At 42.5% G+C, this 24139-nt stretch overlaps 1 protein-coding gene across 1 annotated transcript; it reads right to left on the reverse strand.

Moving 5' to 3' along the window:
- Nucleotides 1–172: 172 nt before the first annotated feature.
- On the reverse strand, nt 173–22768 carry slc6a16a (solute carrier family 6 member 16a). Its single transcript, XM_056406433.1, has 12 exons — nt 22310–22768; nt 7314–7539; nt 7005–7162; nt 5912–6038; nt 5646–5821; nt 5092–5202; nt 4713–4954; nt 4140–4332; nt 2946–3147; nt 2496–2655; nt 2250–2412; nt 173–1293 (listed from the first exon to the last, which is right to left on the reverse strand). Exons 1-12 carry the CDS (start codon nt 22310–22312, stop codon nt 952–954), a joined length of 2103 nt encoding a protein of 700 aa, XP_056262408.1. The 5' UTR covers nt 22313–22768; the 3' UTR covers nt 173–951.
- Nucleotides 22769–24139: the final 1371 nt, after the last annotated feature.

Below are 24139 nucleotides of genomic sequence, written 5' to 3' on the forward strand. Positions count from 1 at the left end.
AAAAAACAATTAAAATATTTTTCATTTGCCTTCCAGAAAATTAGAAAAATAATCACAAGTTATAATCATCATCTTAATCAAAATGATCTTTGACCCTTAGAAGCTGTAAATAACTTCAGGATTCACTGCTGATGTAGAAATCATAAAATCATCATCATAAATCACCATCCAATCAGGTTGCTGCCATCTAGAGGTTTATTTAAAGTCCTCATCTAGGACAGTACAATTATGCTACTCTGAGCACGTAGACATTTAAAAACATTGCTCATAATAATAATACAAATATAATGTAAAATAAAGTAATTTTAATGACATATTAACATCTGTGATTTTACATCCACACTGATTACCATCAGAAATGTAAAGTAAAGGTTCAAACACACATTCATTCATTCATTCTCGCGCACAAGCACCACAGTTGCTCAAGTAGAATGTTTTCATGCAAATTCATACTTGGCATTTAGCTAAAAATACTCATAAAGCCTATTTTTGTCCAGTGCTGTCTTCGTCAATTCACCGGCAAACATATGAAACGAGGCCGGCAGAAACCAAAGACAACGGCTTGTCACTTTCCTCCTCTAAAACCTACAATAAATGATTTGTTTCATCAGATATAGCAGCTTGTTCCTTTTTGACATATCGGTGAGTGCTTGTATTGTCTGAACAATGGGAGTGGTTCAAAACATGAATAAAAGGAGTTATATTTTCATAACTGGAGACATCATCTAAAAGTCTTTTGATTCGTTCGATAATGTATCTTTAAAAAATACTTTGGCTTGCCAACAATGTTGACCTTACTGAATATGATAAATGAGTGCAAAACCACAACTCTTATATGAATATGAAGAAGTTTATGACTGACCTCCCTCCCCTTTGCAATCTCTCTTGCGGGTTCTTACTTATGCACTCTGAAGTTCAACATGTAAACATTACATCCTCACACAGCTATGCTCAAACCCTTGTATCTTGTTCATCATCATCTTCCTCCTCCTGCTGGGACAGTAGCCGGTAGTGTTCGTTGCCCATCGGCAGGAAAGCAGTCCGGGGTTGAGTCTCGTCTTCCTCAGTGGGGATTATGTGGTGGAAATCCAGCTGCTCAGCGGAGCTGCACTTGGTGTACAACTCACGGTGCATCTCTTGGCCGCTTCGCTCCTCGGATTGACTGTCAGAGGTCTTGTGGTTTTTCAGTGTGGTATAGATGTAGCCAATAGGCACGGGCAAACTGGCAAAGATTATCAGCATGACAATCATAGCAAGAGCCCAACCAGGGTACTCAAGAGTCATCTCAGAGGCCTAAAGAGAGGAAGAGGCGGAGCGCGTCAGAGAAACAAAACTGCTCAAGAGTTAACCGTCAAAAACACCAAACTAATTGTTATGACCACGAAATAATTACAAAGTAAGATTACATTATTCCTCCAGGTAGCAGTATCTTTTAGCTGTTATTAGAATATCAATAAATATAAATATGAACATGTATATATATTAGGGCTGTGAAATTATTAGAATTTTTAATCAGGTTAATCACAGGTTTCTGTGGATTAATCATGATTAATTAATTATATATATACACACATTTCTCAAGACAAAGAAGAGCTCCGAAGAGTTGTTTGTTGGGGGGGGGGGGATGTTTTTTTTTTTTTTTCGTGCCGAAGACGACGCCGCCGGCGGCATCCTCTTGCGGGCGAGGAGACAGAGATCGGAGAGACAACGTGACGACACGAACGACACGCTGCACGACTGGGCGGAGCTGGAGCCAAAACAACAGGCGGTTTCAAGCGCAAAAAAATTAAATAAATAATTTAATAAAACTATAATCATAATCCTTAAATTTAATCATAATGCGTTAACATACATTACAACACATATATATAATATATACAATATATAATAAATATCAGTACAGGTCGCCAGTCCCCCCTGGGTCCTGTCTCTCCTTTCGCCCGCCTCTGCCAAGGCTCCCCTGCCTGCCACAATATGTCTAATGAGGATAAGACGTATATTTAAAGATATAAATCAAAATAATTACATAATCACAACATTAAAACACATTATTAATACAATTAGTACAGAATAAGTTGCTTCAACAGCTTGAAAAAAATTGGTATTTGTTTTTGCAGTTATTGAGTGAAGTGAGGAGATCAAATATATACATCTTGGTGAGTATGTCACATATATTGTAAACTGTAACGGAGGACTTTGTGTATTAAACTGTTTGGTGCAGGACACACAGCCGCTGCTCGGTGTCTTACCGTTTCTTGATTCCAGGCGGTGTATGTGGGCCTTTTGAAGACCATACGCAACAAACTGGCAGCCAGAAGACCAATCATCGACAACAAACAGACATACTTCCAAAGATATTTGTACACCACTGGAGGGCGCCATTTGAGCATGACTTCAATGTCATCCAGGAAGCTGCAGGGACAGAACACATTTACAGGGGATGCATCTTTTCAAACTAAGGACTAACAGACGAGGAATAATGTGTGGTCTCTTACCGATCTGTTCCGTAAACCCACGCCACACTAATGGTTTCAAAGATTACAACAATGACTAATGGTAGAGTTGCAGAGTAGTCGTCAAACATGGTCACAAAATAGTTGCCTGAGCGCTGAGTGAACAAAAGTCCTATTAAGAACCCCAAAACACAGCTGGACACTAAAAAACAAAAAGGAAGGCAGACAGTGTTAATGACACCGTATAACTGCATGCAGACAATTGTAGTCTTTGGAGGCAAGAAATGTCTGACTTTTTTTTTTTAAGACAAAAGGAAAACAATTCTGGCGGGCCTATACATAGTCAGTCATTTACATATCTGGCCTAAAGTGGAATATTTACATATGAATTGTCTAAAACCTTCAATCGGACCAAATGCGCCTGGAGAAGAGTCATTTTCAATTGTGCCTACGATAACGGAGCATCGTGAGAACTCGTGTTGAGTGCATTACCGGTGAGCAGGGTCCGGTGGCGGCCCAAGAAGCTGAAATTGTCCATGAGAGGTGTGAGGATTCCCTGCATGGTCCCAAACATGGTGCTGAGGCCCAGGTTGAGCAACATTAGGAAAAACAGTGTGGACCAGAAGGGGCTGGCAGGGAAATGGGCCATCACCTCAGTGAACGCTATGAATGCCAGGCCTGTCCCTTCAACACCCTGCACACATACAGAGGGAAGATAGAAAAGGTAGAGTTATACTGAACATTCATTTCATAAATGTTGACTGAAGAGTACAAACCCGTATTCTGATAGCATGCACATCCAAGAGAAGACTAAATACTTGAGTAAGGATTGGTATTTCCAGCAGCCTCCCTCAGCAAGTACATTACCCAATCTTATGCAATCAGTGTTATGACCCCTATTTGTAGTAATAATCTGATAGCTTTCTACAAGAAGCACTGCTGTAGTAGTCTGCTGAAGGGGGGTAAAATAAACACTATTATATAAGATAACTCTTCGAACCCCAGCCTCTGTGTCTTTAGTTTATCCTTACACTCCTCTATCACAGCTTGCTCCCATCTCACCAAGAGACCAACGAGATACTGTGTCCTATGTTTTCTTCCTCGGGCCAGCTGGATATTCTATAGTACCTCACAGATTCCTCCGGGGTCCTGGGAACTTCGGTACCACACCGTCTTACTATTATTATTTAAATGTTCCCCTTAGTTTGAATAAAGTGAGCCAGGTTGCACCTTAAAGCATCCTGTGGTGATCCTTCTCGCTCTCTCTCTAAAGATGTGTTCTTGAAAAGGTAGCCGTTTAAAAACTTTTCATGGTACATGGATAAACCTCTCCTTAAAATTCAGATTTTCACCGCGCCCCCAGTGTGTAAATAAATGCCTCGAGGGTGAACATGCTTCAGCTTTTGAAGACTCGCATTACCTCCACCACATCAGATCTAGTTAACATAAAAAGTCCTTCATTTCTTATTTTAAAACAAATTACCAACCCTTCTTTGAAATGTTAATATGATTTGTCTTTGCTAACTAGTTTAACTTCATGCTTTGATACCTGCTTTTTAAATTGTTTTCTGAGTTTTATTTATCGCCATTAAAAAGTCTCCTGATGGTATTTTCTGGTTTTGTGAAGCATGACACGTGTTGCATAGCTTATAAAGAAAGATAATTAAAATGATATCTCAGGTATACCTTATTCATCTCCTTTTCCAGGCTGCAGTCCGTGAGGTTAGGACCCACCGTTGCGCCGTGGAGACTGAACCACTCTCTGTATTCGTCTAGAGACACAGAGCTTGGATCTGTCATGTTGATCCAAGGCCATCCAACGCCATCCACGTGCTGGTTGGATTCAAAGGACGACCACAGGCTCAGAAGACCGAGATTTCTGGAAGAGGTTACAGTAAAAGGATCAAATATAAATAAATATCAGAATATTTATCAAGAATATGTTTAATTACCAGGAAATACTGCTTAGCATTCCACCTTTACTTTAGTAATTCATCAATTGTCAATGCACGGAAGTGTTTGCCTTCAATACTTTTTTCAACCAGCTGAGTAATTAATTTCCTACATTTAACAATCCACTGCAACGGTGCCTACATTGGATAGCAATTTAATATATTATATATTATTTAGTCTGGTCTTCGAGAGAACGTTGGGGCTTATTTGTTATTTCAGCAGCATTATAAATATTGTAGTTGACATTAATGAGTGCAAACTGAGGGAAGTTAACAGACAGACAGAGAGACAGAGAGACATCCGTACTTAGCCACGCAGCGCAGCGCAATGTTCTTGGCACGGAAACCCAGCACAACGAAAACCACCAGCGAGGCCAGCACAGACGTCATGAAGTTGATGCCGGAGACCATCAGCGCGTCCCTGTGGCAGTTGTTGTGGACTGGATTGTAGGAGGAATATGCGATAACGGAGCCATAGCCAAGACCGAGGGCAAAAAACACTTGTGTAGCAGCCTGGCGCCACACCTGCACACTACCCCAGATTTCCAGCTAAAAATGATTCCAAAACAAAGTCTTATTAAGACAACAGTTGAAGAAAATCTCAAAACACTTAATTTACTGTACATTAGAAAATGTTCAAATCAACACATGATGATAATCAAAAAGAAGGTGAAATGTGGGCTTACTTTAGGATAAAACAAGAAGGTGATTCCTTCCATCGCACCGTCCAGCATCAACCCTCTGATGAGGAAAATAATGAGCACCACATAGGGGAAGACTGAGGAAAAGTACATCACCTGAGAGTTGGAAATATAAACGCAAGATGATTTCTGTGCCAGAGCATGTTTAAAGGAATGGTTTGACATTCAAGGAAATATCCTTCATGGCGTTTGACAGAGAGTTAGATGAAAAGACAAAGATCCTATATTTTTAGAGTATTAAGGCTAGCCTGGCCGCATCCGGAGGAAATACGATCTGCCTTTCAGCAATAACACTAACACACTATTTCACTAATCTTGTCTGTGTGCTAAAATAAGCTAACGGGCTGCAAGCAATTGCCTTTTATTACCAAACACACAATATTGGTTTGTATCTTCTCGTCTAATCCTTTGCCAGATCCCCCCAAATATCACCTTAGTCCTTTAACTGTGACACACACATAATGTGAGTAGGTATTGGAAGTTTATCTCGTGGGAAAGCCCTTGGGGCTGTGTGAAAAAGAGAAGAATATTTAACTTACCTTTGCAGAAGACTTAATGCCCTTGATCATAGCCAAGGACACAATTGCCCAAGCCGCCAATAAACAGCCCGTCATGATGGGGTTAAACTCTCCCGATTCTGTGATAGAATTGGTGATGTTGAGAGCTTTCCGAAACCAGAAATACGACGTTGGGGAGGAACCTGCACATTCTTTCACTGCCGATAGAGAACAGACAACGTTGTAGACCCGGCTGGCATCGACAGGACGTGACACCTTTTGGATTAACACCTCAGTTCTGTCAGTACCTGTGTTATTGGTGGTCACATCAATGGGACAGTGCTCCCATGGCAGAGGATACTGAAAGGAATTACCCAAGTAGAACAGGCTCCATGCAATGATAACATTGTAGTAAAGAGCCACGTAAAAACAGACCTAGAGGGGAAGAAAGGGTTCATGAATGATTTACTTAAGGTATTTTTAATATTTACATAGCAAGGCCTTTGCAATATTGGCTAGAGTATGTGCTGACCTCTATTGTGTGCAGTCTGGGAAAAGTTATTCCGAGGTCAATTGAATGTTTTCCAAAAGGAGAACAGCAAACCTAAAATAGGATTAATTTTTTTATGTAATGCACGCGTCACCCAAAAGAGATAATAAACGGTTGACACTTGTGTTTAGAGCCGAGCTGTAATGAATTGTCACTCTGATATTGACTGGGACTAAAAGTTAAATAAGGCTTTTTGCTAAAGAAATCAGTAAGAAAAAAACACGTAGCACACAGAAGTACATGAAGTACACTTGTGTGTGCGTAGAACGTTGTTGCCCACTCGCTTATCGCCATGTTTCGTCTGAATGGGAAAGTGTTACGCAACAAGCCGCCAGCAATACAGCGCACCGCTTCTCTCACATTACAGCATGAGGTCATCAGCGTCCTTTAATACATACACGGTGGCTAGTAATGAGAGCAAAGTTGTTGAGGTGATAAATGAGAGAGTACTGCTACATGAGACTAGCGGAGGAAGACATGCATGCTTATGAAACTTTTCATTCTGGGGCTCAGATCTAAAATATTGGTTATGGCCCGATCTTTAAACCCAAACATGAAAGTTAGATCCATGGCTGAAATAATCTTGATCTATGAGTAATATCGTTGCAAATGTATTTGTTAAAAATTTAAATATTATATTTACAGAGGTTATTGTCATAGATACAACATATACAAATTAGTTTTTTTCTTGCTTGTCAGGAAAGAGAATAGAGACTATGTTAGGCCCATTTGGGCTTTTAATTAACCCCACTAACAAATTAACCAAAGAATAACTTTTCATTCGTACAGTGCGATCACAAACCCAGAACAAAACGATGTTAAGAGAACAAAAATAAGAAATCCTCTCTCACAATGCAGCTGGAGTAACCGATCCCTGCCAGCTTTGGGGAGATGTGCTTCCATACACCGATGCTGCCTTGGCGAATGCTTTGTCCAGCTGCCAGCTCCATGAAAAACAGTGGAACCCCCACAATGACTAAAAGAAAAACATACAGCAGCATGAAGGCCCCTAGGAGGAGGAAAGGAATATGTTAATACATGAAGGCATTTCTTTAACGTGTCATTCGATATTTTGTTTGTCGAATGCATCACAAATACCAACGAGTGCAACATAAAGTCGTCCGCTACTGTGATGAGTCATTCAAAATCACACCTCTCACCTCCTCCATTTTGGTGGCAAAGGTATGGGAACCTCCACACGTTGCCGAGGCCCACGCTGAACCCCACCTGTGCCAACATATACTGGACCTTGGAGTCCCATGCCGGTCGGTCGGCAACGCACGTCTCAACTCCATCGCCACCGTCCCCGGTTGTAAGCCGAGTTACAGACTGACCCTCACTCAGCCAGGCTCGGTCCTCGTTACTGTCCAGTGGAGGTTTTTCCGTCTAGAAATGAACAAAGACGGAGAATGGAAAACGTAACTGATAATCCGTGATTAGCGTTTTGACATGAGACAGTCCAAACACACGTACAAATGATGTATCATGCCAAGAAAAGAGGAAGAAAGGATATGAATGAGACCCTCACTTGATAAAACGAATAATGTAAGGTGAGAATCTACGTTCGGCACCAGATGCAACACTGAATATGTTTGAGTGCCTTTACTATGTCTGCAGATACCCACTAGTCCCACGTATCATTCATCAGTCATATAACAACGAATAATATAAGAATGAAAGGTGGAGTGTGTGGTCTCTCAATTTGACGTGCCATATATAATGTGATGCAACTCATGCAGAACTCCAATTTAATAAATAAACACGGATGATATGCGGGAAGAATACAGAATGACTATGAGATCTCGTCTGTTACTCTGCGGTTTATAAAACTTAAACCTAAACCTCAAGTCACAAAAACAACAACCAGTTTTTGAAACTTCATGGCTGCAACTTTTTGTATTGTATTTAAATTCTGTAATCATCTCTCTATGTAGTAGTTATAATTGTTAGTGGGAGAATCAAAGGAAATTATGCAACTACTAAATTACCAATTACTGTTTTTAAATCAATGTTTAGCCTCACTGATGACGGCTAGCTTTGCCACAGCCGGGGTGTTCCCATAGTAACTTTCCCAATTCAGAATATCACTAATATCTTAAGAATAACAATAACATATAATATGTTGTTTGGTAGCTGGTATATGTTTAAGTTGTCCAAGAGTGCATCTTTAGGCAACATTTCCAAAATGAATAGATTGTTCTGGGTTGTCCACTACATTTTCTTTTTTTAGTGATTAATCATCCAAATTAAAAAAGGTGATTGGATAGAAAAAGACCCAGAAGACAACTAAGCAGAAGAACGTCAGACCGTACTTGAACTCCACACTCTCACCAGCTGACTTATGAGTGAGCAAGATTCAAAATAGCCTGAGGCGTTTTAGAACATGACCCAGCTGTTCCACGGCTGTCAGCTGGTGAGAATGGAAACTCACAGGGGGTGACCCAGAACGGTATGTGGCTGGTCACACATGGACAGGCAGTTCCGTCAGGTGATTTTATAAACACTCAAACACACATGCACAGAAAACTGCGGGAGAGTGACACAAATATGTGTGCACACACAAATAGAGAGGTGGGAAGAGCAGCAGCCACCCAGCATATCTCTCTGGGCGAAGGAGGGAGAGTCTTCGGGGTTGTGTGGTTGGGAGTGGGTGGGGAAATTAAGGGGGAGGTGTTAGGATGACATTGGTTCATACTGTGGGTGGTGCTGAATGGTATGGGTGCACCATGTGGTGGGTAGAGTTGGTAACAAGGCAGGAGACTTGCTATGAGAAGGATATGAGACTTTTTTTGACAACATTTTGAGGACCATTTTAATGAAAAAGGTTAAAACAGGCTTTTGTTGTCATGGTGACACGGCGATCGAGAAATAAATCAGCAGTTGGGGAAATGTATCTGCTGCAATTTTAGAAATAAAGTAATCATACACAGTATGTATTGAGCCCATAAACATTGATTTATGTTGTCTAACTGAAACCTGGCTGAGCCATGAAGAATATGTCTGCCTAAATGAATCGACTCCTCCAAGTCATATTAATACTCACATTCCTCGAGGCACCGGTCGAGGAGGTGGAGTAGCAGCCATCTTTGAATCGAGCCTATTAATTAATTCTAAACCTAAATTACACTACACCTCATTTGAAAGCCTTGTTCTTAGTCTTTCACATCCAACCTGGAAAACACTACAGCCAATTTTATTTGTGATTCTGTACCGGCCACCAGGTCCATATTCAGAGTTTATATCTGAATTCTCAGAATTTATATCAAGTTTGGTCCTTAAAACCGATAAAGTTATTATTGTTGGAGATTTTAATATCCATGTGGATGTTGATAATGATTGCCTAGGTGCTGCATTCATCTCATTGTTGGACTCGATTGGCTTCTGTCAGAGAGTACAGAAACCCACTCACAGCTTTGGCCACACGCTTGATCTTGTTCTTACTTATGGCGTTGACATTGAGCATTTGAACGTCTTCCCACAGAATCCTCTTCTGTCAGACCACAACCTCATAACTTTTGAATTTATACTACCGGAGTGTACTCCGTTAGTCGAAAGTTTCTACACCAGATGTCTAACTGACAGTGCTGTAGCTAAATTTAAAGAAGCGATTCCTTCTGCATTTGATTCGATAACACGTCTCAATATAACAGAGGACTCCTGGTCTAACTTTAGTCCGTCCCAGATTGATCATCTTGTTGACAGTGCCACAGGCTCTCTGAGAATGACACTGGACTCGATAGCCCCTCTGAAGAAGAAGACAGTGAGGAAGAGGAGGTTTGCTCCCTGGTATAACCCTCAGACCCGCAAACTAAAGCAAACGTCACGAAAGCTTGAAAGAAGAATCCCGCTTAGTTTGGCGAGATAGTCTTAAAACTTATAAGAAGGCCCTCCGTAATGCCAGAGCAGCCTATTACTCGTCAGTAATAGAGAAAAATAAGAACAACCCCAGGTTTCTCTTCAGCACTGTAGCCAGGCTGACAGAGAGTCACAGCTCTGTGGAGCCGAGTATTCCTATAGACCTCAGTGGTAATGACTTCATGAACTTCTTTAATGAAAATATTTTAACTATTAGGGACAAGATTAATAATCTCTTGCCCTTAACCAGTGCCAATCTGTCCTCAAGTGGAATGGCCTTGGAAACCGCTGTATGCCCTGGTGTATATTTGGAGGGCTTTTCTCCCATCAACCGTGACCAATTATCTTTAACGGTTTCTACTTTGAACACGTCTACCTGTCTCCTGGACTCCATCCCGACGAGGCTGCTTAAAGACGTTTTGCCTTTAATTGGCAGCTCTCTATTAGATATTATCAATGTGTCTCTGCTAACAGGCCACGTACCACACTCCTTCAAAGTGGCTGTTATTAAACCTCTCTTGAAGAAGCCCACTCTGGATCCAGAGGTGTTGGCTAACTACAGACCGATCTCTAACCTCCCCTTCCTCTCCAAGATCCTTGAGAAAGTTGTTGCAAATCAGTTGTGCGACTTTCTACATCATAATAGTTTATTTGAGAAATTTCAATCAGGATTTAGAAAACACCACAGCACCGAGACAGCACTGGTGAAAATTACAAATGACCTCTTAATGGCAGCAGATAAAGGACTCCTCTCTGTCCTGGTCTTGTTAGACCTTAGTGCTGCATTCGACACCATTGACCATGACATCCTGTTACAGAGACTGGAGCAGTTGATTGGCATTTCAGGCACGGCACTAATTTGGTTTAAATCTTATTTATCAGATCGATCACAATTTGTATTTGTAAATGATAACGCCTCGATAACCACCAACGTTAATCACGGAGTTCCACAAGGTTCTGTGCTTGGACCAATTTTATTTACCTTATACATGCTTCCTTTGGGCAATATTATCAGGAAACACTCCATAAACTTTCATTGTTATGCAGATGATACTCAACTATATCTATCTGTTTTGTTACAATTGTTAAGCCAGCATGTTAATACGTTTTATTTTGAAAACAGGAAATGTCCCGTAACTTCCGGTAGCTTGTAATCAGGAAGTAAACAAGAGCATGGCTCAGAGACGCTGTCTTCATTAGTCTTGTAATCCAGTGGAATCTGCATACATCTTGTACCTTTTGATAGCATCGTTGGTACGTATTGATTTGTGTTGTTGTTACTCATGATTGCAGATGATTATTTTCGTGACTGTTTAGTGTTGAGAAGTTTTATGCACATCGAGTCATTGTATTCATTATGCTCTTTGTGTGTTTTAGTTTTACACTTTCCTATGTCAATAAACCTGTGGACAACGGACAAGGGTCTTCAGAGTCATGATGTCAGGAAGGAGTTCGTCTAACTGCCGAGGTGTATAACAGCACATATACTGAGGGCAGCACAGTAAAACAACGGCTTTCTAGCGGGCAAGATAACGCAGCCAGCTGACAGACGCTACGAACAACGTCATCACACGCAGCCAGTGGATGACCATCACAGCGGTTTCTAAACAGAGGTACGTCACCAGACAACGCCATGGCCGAGAAAGCAAGTTCATTAAAGACGCAGTCCCGCGCTACATGTTCCGCTTCACACTCACGTGCATCATCAATGGGGTCTGCTGCAGCAAAGGCAAGAGCAAGAGCAGAGGCAGCAAAAGCACGCATGTCCTACGCCGAAGAGGAAATGAACCTAAAGCTAGGAAAAGCTAAGCTAGAAGCCTCAATAGAAATGCTCAATTACAAGAAAGAGACAGCCGCAGCCGTAGCTGAGGCTGAAGTCCTTGAAGCTGCGGTAGATGCAAATAGCGAAAGACATTGCATGTTAAATTTGGACTCCAGTCCTTTGGAAGCTGCACAACGCACAGAACAATATGTGATTGACCAAGCCAAATCACAAAACACAGAAGCTCAGCTGTTTGATGATGGTGTTGTAACAGAAAGAGGCCCAAGCGCTAACTACGAAACTCCAGCTGCATCTATCAAATCTGAAGCCAACTCATTCCATCCAACCCAAGCCAATATAGCTTCCCATCATACGCATAGCGACAAAGCAGCTTTTCAACCAACTCGCCTCACCTCACAGCAGCCTTACATCTATGAAGATGAAAATGTCGATAAGAAACGCAATGTGCGGTTTGACAACCATAATGCCACACCTGAGCAGAGTCTTGGACCTCAAAACGGCAAAGGTCATCCTGCCCTTAAATCCTATGCCACATTTTCAAACACCAATAATGTCAATTCCAACATAAGCGACTTCGTGAGATACTTTGCTCGTCGTGAGCTTGTGGCAACAGGCCTACTTCATTTCAATGACAAACCTCAGAACTACAGAGCCTGGAAACGTTCTTTTCAGAACGCAATCAAAGGTTTAGACCTGACACCAAGCGATGAAATGGATCTCCTGTTTAAGTGGCTCGGCAAAGAGTCAGCAGAACACGTCGAGCACATAAGAGCGATACACATCAATCGTCCAGCAGCGGGTTTGGCTATGATATGGGACAGACTTGAACAATCTTACGGCTCCGCAGAAGTTATAGAAGATGCTTTGTTCAAACGTATCGACGCCTTTCCAAAAATAACAAACCGAGATTATTCTAAACTAACAAAGCTGAGTGATCTTTTAATGGAACTAGAGTCAGCCAAAGCTGAAGGAGATCTACCCGGCCTCTCTTTCCTTGATACAGCGAGAGGCGTCAACCCAATTGTACAGAAGCTCACCTTCAATCAGCAGGAAAAGTGGGCAACAGTTGGGGCATCCTAGAAGCGACAATAGCACGTTTCATATCCCCATTTGCCTGCTTCAGAACTTTGTTAGCAATGAAGCTAGTGTCAAAAATGACCCAAGTTTCAGCTTTGTCTCTCACTCAGACATGTCTCCCAAGACAGAAAAAACAGCTTGGAAGCCAAACAGACAGCGAGAAGTCTATGTTAACAAAACAGAGATATTCCCAAAAGCCATCTCTGATTCTAGAGAGCCTCCAACGAAATTCGATGAATGTGACAAACTGTGTCCAATCCATAAAAAACCTCACCCTCTACGCAAATGCCGTACATTCAGAGAAAAGCATATCGAAGACCGAAAGACATTCTTAAAAGAGAATAACATCTGTTTCAAATGATGTGCTTCATCATCACACATTGCAAGGAACTGCACATTGAATGTTCGATGTTATGAATGTAAAAGTGAAAGACACCACACAGCGCTTCACCCTGGACCTGCACCCTGGGTTGAAGGCACGGACTTGCCTCCAGAGCATGGCGGGGAGCAGGATAGCTCTCCACAACCCCATGTCACCAGCAAATGTACAGATGTCTGTGGCGGAGACGTGACGGACCGATCCTGCTCTAAAGTATCCCTTGTGAAAGTGTATCCAGCCGGTCACGCTGACAAAGCAGTGAAGATGTACGTGATTCTGGACGAACAGAGCAACAGATCACTAGTTCGTTCACAGTTCTTCGAAGTCTTCAATGACCAAAGTCCAAGTGCTCCTTACTCATTGAAAACGTGTGCTGGAATAAAGGCGACAGGAAGAAGAGCCAGTGGTTACATTGTGGAATCTTTGGATAGGACCGTCAGCATCCCACTACCCAGCCTCATAGAATGTGATGACATTCCAAATAACAGAGATGAGATTCCAACTCCCAATGCAGCTTTTCATCACACGCACCTAAAGTCAGTTGCACACCTCATCCCAGATATCGACCCACAGGCCCCAATTATGCTTCTCTTAGGTCGGGATATTATCAGAGTCCATAAAGTCCGCAAACAGGTCAATGGCCCACACAACCTACCTTATGCTCAGAAGTTGGATCTGGGATGGGTCATCGTGGGTAATGTATGTTTAGGCCGCGTTCACAAACCACAGACAGTCAGCACCTTCTTCACGAACACCACGGAACGGGGACGCCCTACACTCTTTGACCCGTGTCCTAACGTGTTCAATGTAAAAGAAAAATACAGTGACACCCAGGTCACAAACCACCTCCAAACACATCCTGAGGAGATATCAAACTGTGAAGTTGATAGCCTAGGATATAACATATTCAAGCAGACCAAAGATGACGACAACATGGCTCCATCTATCCAGGACATCTCCTTCATGAAAATAATGGAAGAAGGGCTAAGAAAAGATGCAAACAACAGTTGGGTAGCTCCATTACCTTTTAAATGCCTACGTCAACGGCTCCCCAATAACAGGCCACAAGCTTTAAACCGTCTCAAGTCGCTCAGGCGCAACTTTGATAGGAAGCCTGAAATGAGAGACCACTTTCTCATTTTCATGGAAAAGATGTTCAAGAATGGTCACGCTGAGCTAGCCCCTCCCTGCAGTGAGGATGAAGAACAGTGGTACTTGCCAATATTTGGTGTGTACCATCCAAGAAAACCAAACCAAATACGAGTGGTCTTCGATTCCAGCGCCCAGTACAACGGTGTGTCGCTCAACGACGTGCTGTTGACCGGGCCTGATCTGAACAACACACTGCTCGGTGTACTGATACGCTTTAGAAAGGAAGCAATTGCCTTTACAACGGACATAGAACAGATGTTCTATTGTTTTTCAGTAAGGGAAGACGATAGGAACTTCCTACGTTTTCTATGGTTCCAAGATAACGACCCCTCCAAAGACATTGTGGAGTATCGAATGACGGTCCACGTCTTTGGAAATAGTCCTTCCCCCGCAATAGCGATTCATGGACTGCACCAGTCTGTTCAGGGTAGTGAGCTCCACATCGACCCTGACGTCCAACGTTTGTGATGCGCAACTTCTATGTCGACGACGGGTTGAAGTCTCTGCCCACAGTCGAAGCTGCCGTCAACCTGCTGAAAAAGACACAGAATGTTCTCTCCAAATCAAACTTAAGGCTGCACAAAATCGCAGCAAACAACAAGGAGGTCATGGAGGCCTTCCCAGCCAAGATCGTGCAAAAGACCTTAAAGACTTGGACCTCAATGCAGATGCGCTGCCAATGCAGCGTAGTCTTGGAATCAATTGGGACCTCCAGGCCGACTGCTTCCACTTCAGCGTCTCTGATGAGATAAAACCCTACACTCGACGGGGTGTCTTGTCCACAATCAACAGCCTCTACGATCCTCTAGGGTTTGCAGCGCCGGTCACAATACAAGGCAAGGCTATTCTGAGAGAACTCACAACTGAGAACGGCGACTGGGACTCACCTTTACCCCAAGAAATGGAGGAAGCATGGACATCTTGGAGATCATCTTTGAAAGATCTGTCCCAGCTTTCTATTCCCAGAGCCTACACTACAACTTCACCCACAGCAGCTGTCAGACGGGAATTGTGCGTCTTTTCTGACGCATCCACGAAAGCTATCGCCGCTGTGGCATATCTAAAAGTAACTGACTCTGCTGGAAACAACCATGTGGGATTTGTAATGGGCAAAGCCAAGCTGACCCCTCGTCCGGAACAAACAATTCCGAGACTGGAACTTTGCGCAGCAGTGCTTGGAGCGGAGTTAGCAGACTTAATCTCGTCAGAACTAGACCTTCAGCTCGATGCTACAATCTTCCACTCAGACAGCAAGGTAGTCCTTGGCTACATTTCTAATGAAATCAGGCGCTTTTATGTATATGTAAGTAACCGGGTATTACGTATCCGAAGATCCTCTCACCCAGATCAATGGCGCTACGTGTCAACAGAACAGAACCCTGCAGACCACGCTACACGTTCTGTTGCTGCAGGCCATTTGAACGACACAAACTGGCTGAGTGGACCCAAATCTCTGTACACACCGGAGACAAGTGCTGCAGAGAGCACCTACGAGCTTGTCGACCCGGGTTCAGACCCAGACATTCGCCCTCTGGTGTCCACTTTGAGTACTACAACAACATCCAAGCAGCTTGGTTCTCAACGATTCGCAAAGTTCTCATCCTGGAAGTCTCTAACTCGGGCCATTATTCGTCTCATACACATAGCCCGTCTTTTCAACATGACCTTGAAGAACAGCCCTTGTAAGGGCTGGCATCATTGCAAAACAGGATACACTGTTGAGGAGTCTGATCAAGCGTCGCACATCATCATTAAAGCAGTACAGGAGGAAGTCTACAGTCAAGAGATCAAATGTATCCAAAACATGAGCAGATCCCTAAAAGTAGTCCTCTCAAAAATCTGGATCCTTTCATTGACACACACTGCCTTCTGAGAGTCGGAGGCCGCCTCTACAATGCAAACCTTGATCAGAGTGAAAAGACTCCGGTGATTATTCCTGGTAAACATCAGGTTGCAACCTTACTCATCAAGCATCACCACGAACAAATCTATCACCAAGGCCGTCTCTTTACAGAAGGGGCTGTTCGTACAGCTGGCTTTTGGATAGTTGGTGGCAAAAGAAAAGTGAGCAGCATCATCCATCAGTGTGTAACCTGCAGAAGGCTTAGAGCCCCACTTACAATTCAAAAGATGGCCAGTCTTCCAGCGGATCGTCTCTCGACGGAACCGCCTTTTACGAATGTCGGGCTTGATGTGTTCGGCCCTTGGAATGTCTCTTCACGTAGAACAAGAGGAGGCCATTCCCACAGTAAACGATGGGCCGTGATCTTCACGTGTATGAGCGGTTCATATTGAAGTCATAGAATCCCTTGACACATCCAGCTTCATCAACGCGCTAAGGCGCTTTCTTGCTGTGCGCGGTCCTGTCAAACACATCCGCTCAGACCGTGGCACCAACTTTGTTGGTGCTTGCAAGCAGTTGAAGATACCTTCAAACATTGACGACACAACGATAAAGACTTACCTGTCAGGCCAAGGTTGCTCTTGGACCTTTAACCCTCCGCACGCTTCCCATTTTGGCGGTGCATGGGAAAGAATGATTGGTCTTGCAAGGAGAATCTTGGACTCCATGTTCCTTCGTCTGAAGGACAAACTTACTCATGAGGTGCTAGTGACTTTCATGGCAGAAGTGACAGCCATTATAAATGGCAGGCCTCTTGTTCCAGTGACAACTGACGTTGATGACTCATTTATACTTACTCCAGCTGCTCTTCTCACTCAAAAAGTGAATGTCCTTTCTGCTCCTACTGGAGAGTTTGGAGTTTCAGACCTCTACAAACACCAGTGGCGGCAGGTCCAACACCTGTCCAACACCTTCTGGGACAGATGGCGAAAGCAATTCCTCCCGACACTACAGGCACGCAAGAAGTGGCAGTCCACTCAGCCGAACATCAACCCAGGAAGTGTTGTTCTCCTCAAGGATAGCCAAGTACCAAGAAATGAATGGCCACTTGGACTGGTAACGCAGACCTTCCCCAGCGAAGACGGGAAGGTGCGAAAGGTCGAGATCAAGGTCACACGAACAGGAGTGACTAAACTTTTTCTTAGGCCTGTTTCTGAGATGGTGCTTCTTCTCCCCCCAGAGGCCCAGTGAAGAGAACTGTCTAGGATCTATTGAGTGGCGTGTATTCACGCCAGGCGGGGAGTGTTTTGTTACAATTGTTAAGCCAGCATGTTAATACGTTTTATTTTGAAAACAGGAAATGTCCCGTAACTTCCGGTAGCTTGTAATCAGGAAGTAAACAAGAGCATGGCTCAGAGACGCTGTCTTCATTAGTCTTGTAATCCAGTGGAATCTGCATACATCTTGTACCTTTTGATAGCATCGTTGGTACGTATTGATTTGTGTTGTTGTTACTCATGATTGCAGATGATTATTTTCGTGACTGTTTAGTTTTGAGAAGTTTTATGCACATCGAGTCATTGTATTCATTATGCTCTTTGTGTGTTTTAGTTTTACACTTTCCTATGTCAATAAACCTGTGGACAACGGACAAGGGTCTTCAGAGTCATGATGTCAGGAAGGAGTTCGTCTAACTGCCGAGGTGTATAACAGCACATATACTGAGGGCAGCACACTATCGATAAAACAAGAGGAGAGCAACCAACTCGGTAAAATTCAAGCATGTCTTAAAGACATAAAAACATGGATGACCTGCAACTTCTTGATGTTAAACTCAGACAAAACCGAAGTAATTTTAATCGGCCCTGAGCACCTCAGAGATCAATTATCTGGTGATGTGGTTTCTGTAGACGGCATTGCCCTGGCATCCAACACCACTGTAAAGAATCTTGGCGTTATCTTTGATCGGGACTTGTCCTTTAACTCCCACGTAAAGCAAATCTCAAGGACTGCATTCTTTCATCTACGTAATATTTCAAAATCAGGCACATCTTGTCTCAAAAAGATGCAGAAAAATTGGTTCACGCGTTCGTTACTTCGAGACTGGATTACTGCAACTCCTTATTAGCAGGCTGCTCTAATAAATCTCTTAGGTCCCTCCAGTTGATCCAGAATGCTGCAGCTCGTGTTCTCACTGAAACTAAGAAAAGAGATCACATCACTCCTGCACTAGCTGCTCTGCACTGGCTACCCATAAAATCAAGAATCACTTTTAAAATTCTTCTCTTAACCTACAAAGCCTTGATTGGTGATGCACCATCATATCTTAAGGAGCTTGTAGTACCATATTGCCCCACTAGAGAGCTACGCTCACTAAATGCGGGACTACTTGTAGTTCCTAGAGTCTTAAAAAGTAGAATGGGAGCCAGAGCCTTTAGTTATCAAGCTCCTCTTCTATGGAACCAGCTTCCACCTTCAGTCCGGGAGGCAGACAGTCACCTCGTTTAAGAGTCGACTTAAGACTTTCCTCTTTGACAGAGCTTATAGTTAGGGCTGAATCAGGTTCACCTGGTCCAGCCCCTTGATATGCTGCTATAGGCTTATAGCTGCCGGGGGACGTTTTAGGATGCACTGAGTACCTATCTCCTCTTTTCTCTCTCCTTAAGGATGAATTTTCATCTCTCCATCATACGTTACTAACTCTGCTTTCTCCCCGGAGTCCTTTTGACTTCACGTCTCATGGGGTCATCGGACCCTATGAGACGGCATAGATCCTATCTGCTGATGGATCATCGAGGTCTGGGTCGTGGAATTCCTGATCCTGACTACGCCACTGTCCTGTTGAGACTCCGCCCACTGCTGAGACTCCGCCCACTCCTCTCTACCGCCATCTGCCTGATGGATCGTGGAGGTCTCCATCGTGGAATATGCCTACTATGAACTATTCATACACTCTGTCATATTCATTGAATGTATTTTAACTCTAATCTGTCCTTCTGTACACATTACATCTATTGCATCTGTCCATCCTGGAGAGGGATCCTCCTCTGTTGCTCTCCTGAAGGTTTCTTCCCTTTTTTTCCCCCCTGAAGGGTTATTTGGGAGTTTTTCCTGGTCCGATGTGAGGTTTTGGGGCAGGGATGTCTATGTGTACAGATTGTAAAGCACTCCGAGACAAATTTGTAATTTGTGAAATTGGGCTATACAAATAAACTGAATTGAATTGAATTGAAATAAACCAACATTTAATCAGGCATAGCAAGATGTTGAAAGATATGTTTTCATATTTAAAGACTTAGTCAATTAAACTATTTTACAATAATTGAGAAACACAATTGCTAGTTGCAGCCCTTGTTATCTCCAGATTTAGCTAACCTTGAATAGTCATTGAACAAGGAAACCTGAATCCGATCCAGTATTATAGTATGTTACGAACTGATACAGTCTGGCTATCAGATGTGTGAGTAACCTTAGTGTTGTTGTTCTTTCAAATAAAAACTAAATGCCCTTCAAAAGTGACTGAAAAAGAGAAAATTACCTTAAAATCTAAGTTTGCATCAATTCAGTTCAACTCTAACTGAGATTTACACATTTGGATGTTGCAGTGCACCTTCAAACTGGTCCAAAAGCAACACAGTAAGCATGCATCAGGTTGTCTTGTGCACACGACGGTAATGTGTTCGAAAGTGAGAGGCTGAGGTATTTCTCGTATATTTTTCCACTTCTTCAGAAACTTTTAACTTTTCAAACATCTTCAAACGCCGTAGAGAAGAAAACGTCCGTCCTTCTTCTTCAGTTCTGTGACTTGGATACAGTCTTCTGCGAAATACATTTTTCTCTTTTTCTATACTTGGCTGACCTTAAATGATTACATTGCCCCATATAGCTCGCTCAGCACACACAGAGTGGTTGTTCATTTGAGCTGAGTCTATAGCCGGCGGTTTATCTCTGCATACAGATGGAAACCACACTTCTGTCTTCATTGAAGTAAACGCACAAAGACACGCCTCGCTTATCTCTAAGACACACTTGTTTTTGTTCTCATAGTTATAGAAATGGGTTAGGATTTTTTTTAAAGCACTTTGTGTAAATATATACATTGGTGTCAAAACATATTACATTAATTTATTCAACCGTCTTTCGTAAATCTTAGTTAAAATCCCTTTCAGTACATGTTGTCCAGAATGTACTCCATCATATTTAAATGGATAACAATTTTTTTTTTTACCCACAGTATAAATTATTCTTTCGATTCCCAGAATGTTAACCCCAACCCCATGTCATCCACGATCCCTGTATTTACACAGAAACCAAATGCTGACATGCTGCTGTTTTTTGAGTACACATTCATTTCATCAGATAGACTCTAAATAACTAAAGTCAGTCAAGTCAAGATTTTTCTAAAAACTGCTCAAAGTACACAGAGTGACCCACAAAACGAATAGCAACATCCGTAAGACATAATGCAATAATAATAATGCAATAGAAGGTCTGAATTTATTGAAACTGCTACTTTGTAAGGTATAGAGCACTGGAGTCAAATGTAGACTTAATCTAGTCTGGCAGTTTGTGTTATCTAACTTACGATAGAATAGTTTTACTGGACATGTTTCATGATTCAGAAATGGAAGAGGAGAGTTCCACTTGCACATAAGACCAGAAAAGTGTGTAACCAAAACATCTTAGTGACTTTAATCTGCAGTTGTTCAAAGTATGACTCCATCCTTCTGCATGTTTAGCAGAAAGAAACTTCTTGTTGGTAAAGTACTTATTATTCTAGCTGTGTAATACTCAAGAGAAATAAAACAGAAGTTTGTCTGGGGTCCTATTGACATTGTTTTTTATATAAATAAATCACAGCTGTGGCACAACTGCACCAAGGAGCTGCACTATATTGTCAGCTATAATCCACTAGCACCAACATGTTCGTCAAAACAACGTTTATTTAGTCACTTTCCCGACCTGCCTCAACCTGGTTTACATCAAGAATCTATCTCAGTATGCATTGTCCAAAAGAAAAGTGCCAACACCCTCCACAGGTAAATACACATATGATACCCCAGCCCCAGCGCGCACACACACACCATCCTATTGCACAATCTGAGTAGCTGTCATTCATGGAACCACTCACAAACGTCCCTCTCTTCACTGCTAATGGATACTCGGATAATCTGTATATGCAAGTTATTAAATCATATTTTGAGTTACATACTGACTCCACTGTAGTCAGTCGGTTTGTGGACAGTTGCACAACCCTGTTGTCACATTTGAGTTCAAATGAAACAATGACGTGGAGGTTAAAGTGTTGCCTGACAGCTCTAATTTTAGGTTGTTTACATCCACATTTGCTCAAGGTGTAGGAGTGTTGTTAATGTCACAACCTCAGAGGGAATGGACTCAACAGACATGAAATAAATAAATACATATTTAAAAAAGTATAGCTTTGACAGTTGTTGGAGGTTTTTTAAACATATATGTGGCGGAAGACATCAGCATGTGAGCGAGCATACAGAAGATCAGCTGCATGGCAGAGATTATGTACAGTGAGCCTCAAAGCCTATTCATGACTGTTAACCCTTGTGTTGCCTTTGGGTCAATTTGACCCGATTCAATGTTTCACCCTCCTGTCGCCTTCGGGTCAATATGACCCGATTCAATGTTTAACCCTCCTGTTACCTTTATATTTACTAACATATTTTACCCTTGAGGTCAATATGATCCCAGCTATTAAAATCTCCAGAAAATTATTAGAATTAATATTGTTTTCCAAGTTTAAGTGTGAGGTACTTTATGTTTGTTTGTTGACTCCCGAAAGAACACCGACATTAAATATTGAATCGGGTCAAATTGACCCGAAGGCGACAGGAGGGTTAAATATTGAATCGGGTCAAAATGACCCGAAGGCAACACAAGGGTTAAGTAACAAAGGAGTTAGGTAGGGAAAGTCATACTAGTCACAACAGGGGGGGAAAGGGAAAGTCAGTACAGCAATACAGACAGTTAGATAACAATAAGAGCACGCGGACTTTACAGGTAAAAGCAGAACTTGTCTGTGTTGTGGACATACCATGCTGACCGCGCGCTCCGGGAGAGGAGTGACGTTTGAGTTTCCACAAGTCCTGGAGTTGGTTTCTCTGCTCGTCACTTCTTCTCTTTCTCACAGCGCTACTTTTTAAACCCCTTCTTGTCTTCGACTGTGACTTATAGTCGCGCTAACAAACAAAACAACCGACTAGTGTGCGAAGAGAGGAACGCCTCGAGCAGAGTATTTGTTTTGCTGCCACGTTTCTTGCGCAGCCACACTTTGCCTTCGCCAAACCGGAGGAGGCATAAAGGAGACGTTACTGCGGATGGAGCCAATGGGAGCGCTGAGGGGGCTGAGGGGGCTGAACGGCCCTTCCCAACACATTTAACCGAGCAGGACGACACCCGGCTGGATGTTCCGCTGTGAAAGCCCGCAGGTTGGACACAGGACACCGCTGGAGAGAGTCGCGCGCACCGACATGTGGGCAGACTCACTGCGCCGCTTGAGACTGTATTTAAACAAGCCGACGATTATTAACTGCGCGTGTATTCGTGCAATTAAGGCACAGGCGCCCACTGTGTCTTTAGTAGAAGTCAGAACAGGGTTTCTGCAGGAGCGCAGAAGAAAAGCGCACACATAATGTGCGCTCAATTAGCGGCGAATTAAGTCCAGAATAACTCCCATCAGCTCACGCAATCCGCGCTTTGACTGGACGGGTTGTTGCCACAGCAAATAAGGGAGGAACAACTCAATAGACTAAATAATAGAGTTAAACGGGATGTGTGTGAGATCATCAACCAGCAGGCATAACGATACCACGTCGACCAGAACATATATAGGCTATTTTAGAGTTAAACAAATTAAAATAAATGTGGGCCACTCAATTAGCCTTTAAGATAATAAGGTGTATTTGATTATATTTTATGAATGTATGTCAGTTAAACATTGGCAAACAAAGCCAGTCTCTCTGATAACGGAGCCGAGCTAAGTTAGTATAGGTAACATTTTTAGCCACCTGTTGGCGATATGCCAGATATATTTCTACACTCCCTGGTGGACAAAATGTGCCAAGATGACCATCGGCTCCTTGCTCGCACAAATGAATGAATTCAGGAATCCAAAATTAGCATGAACTCAAGTTTATGTTCCCTGTATATTGGGCAGAAGAACAGATTTTTCACAGACACCATTCAAGTGTATGTTAAGTGACTGAGGAAACCCTCGGGTTAACATTAATCATATTCAGAATACATAGTTTGTGTATTTCTTTTCATATGCATGTGAATACAGGCAAGTTATGACGAGGAATATGTTTTGACTGCCAATTACAAAGTGCACACTTCCACCAAATGAAAAACAGAGGCATGGGGATGTCTAACATAACTGTGGGGCTGCGAGGAGACCTGTTGTTGCTCAAAGTTATGTGTATCATATTAACAGTAATACATGTAAATGACTCTTTATTCGATTAGGTTAAACACATACAAAAAGAGTAATTTCAGCAGACTATACTTGATTTAATAGCAAGAATTTGGCCATAGTCTGGCTTTAACTCAGACCAGGTGCAGGCAGCTGCCAAGAAGACCTTCTGTTTGTATAAAGTTGTAATAATCAACACTGGATTCTTTCAGAGCAGCTGTCCTGAAGATTGTTGACCCGGATATGCCTCCACCCCACCATTTAGCACGGATATGTTTGAAATGTCACAATGCCACGATAAATTCTGAAGCACCAGGAGAAAAAGATAGAAATGCTTGTGTGCTGTTTCTAAAAATGTTGTATAACAAATAGTCTTCTATGTGTAATAATAAAACGGTATATGAATCAATTTGTTGCATACCAACTGTTATTAGTTCAGTGCGAACAGTGGTA

Source organism: Pseudoliparis swirei, chromosome 23 (genome assembly GCF_029220125.1).
Source record: "Pseudoliparis swirei isolate HS2019 ecotype Mariana Trench chromosome 23, NWPU_hadal_v1, whole genome shotgun sequence".
Classification (NCBI taxonomy): Eukaryota; Metazoa; Chordata; class Actinopteri; order Perciformes; family Liparidae; genus Pseudoliparis; species Pseudoliparis swirei.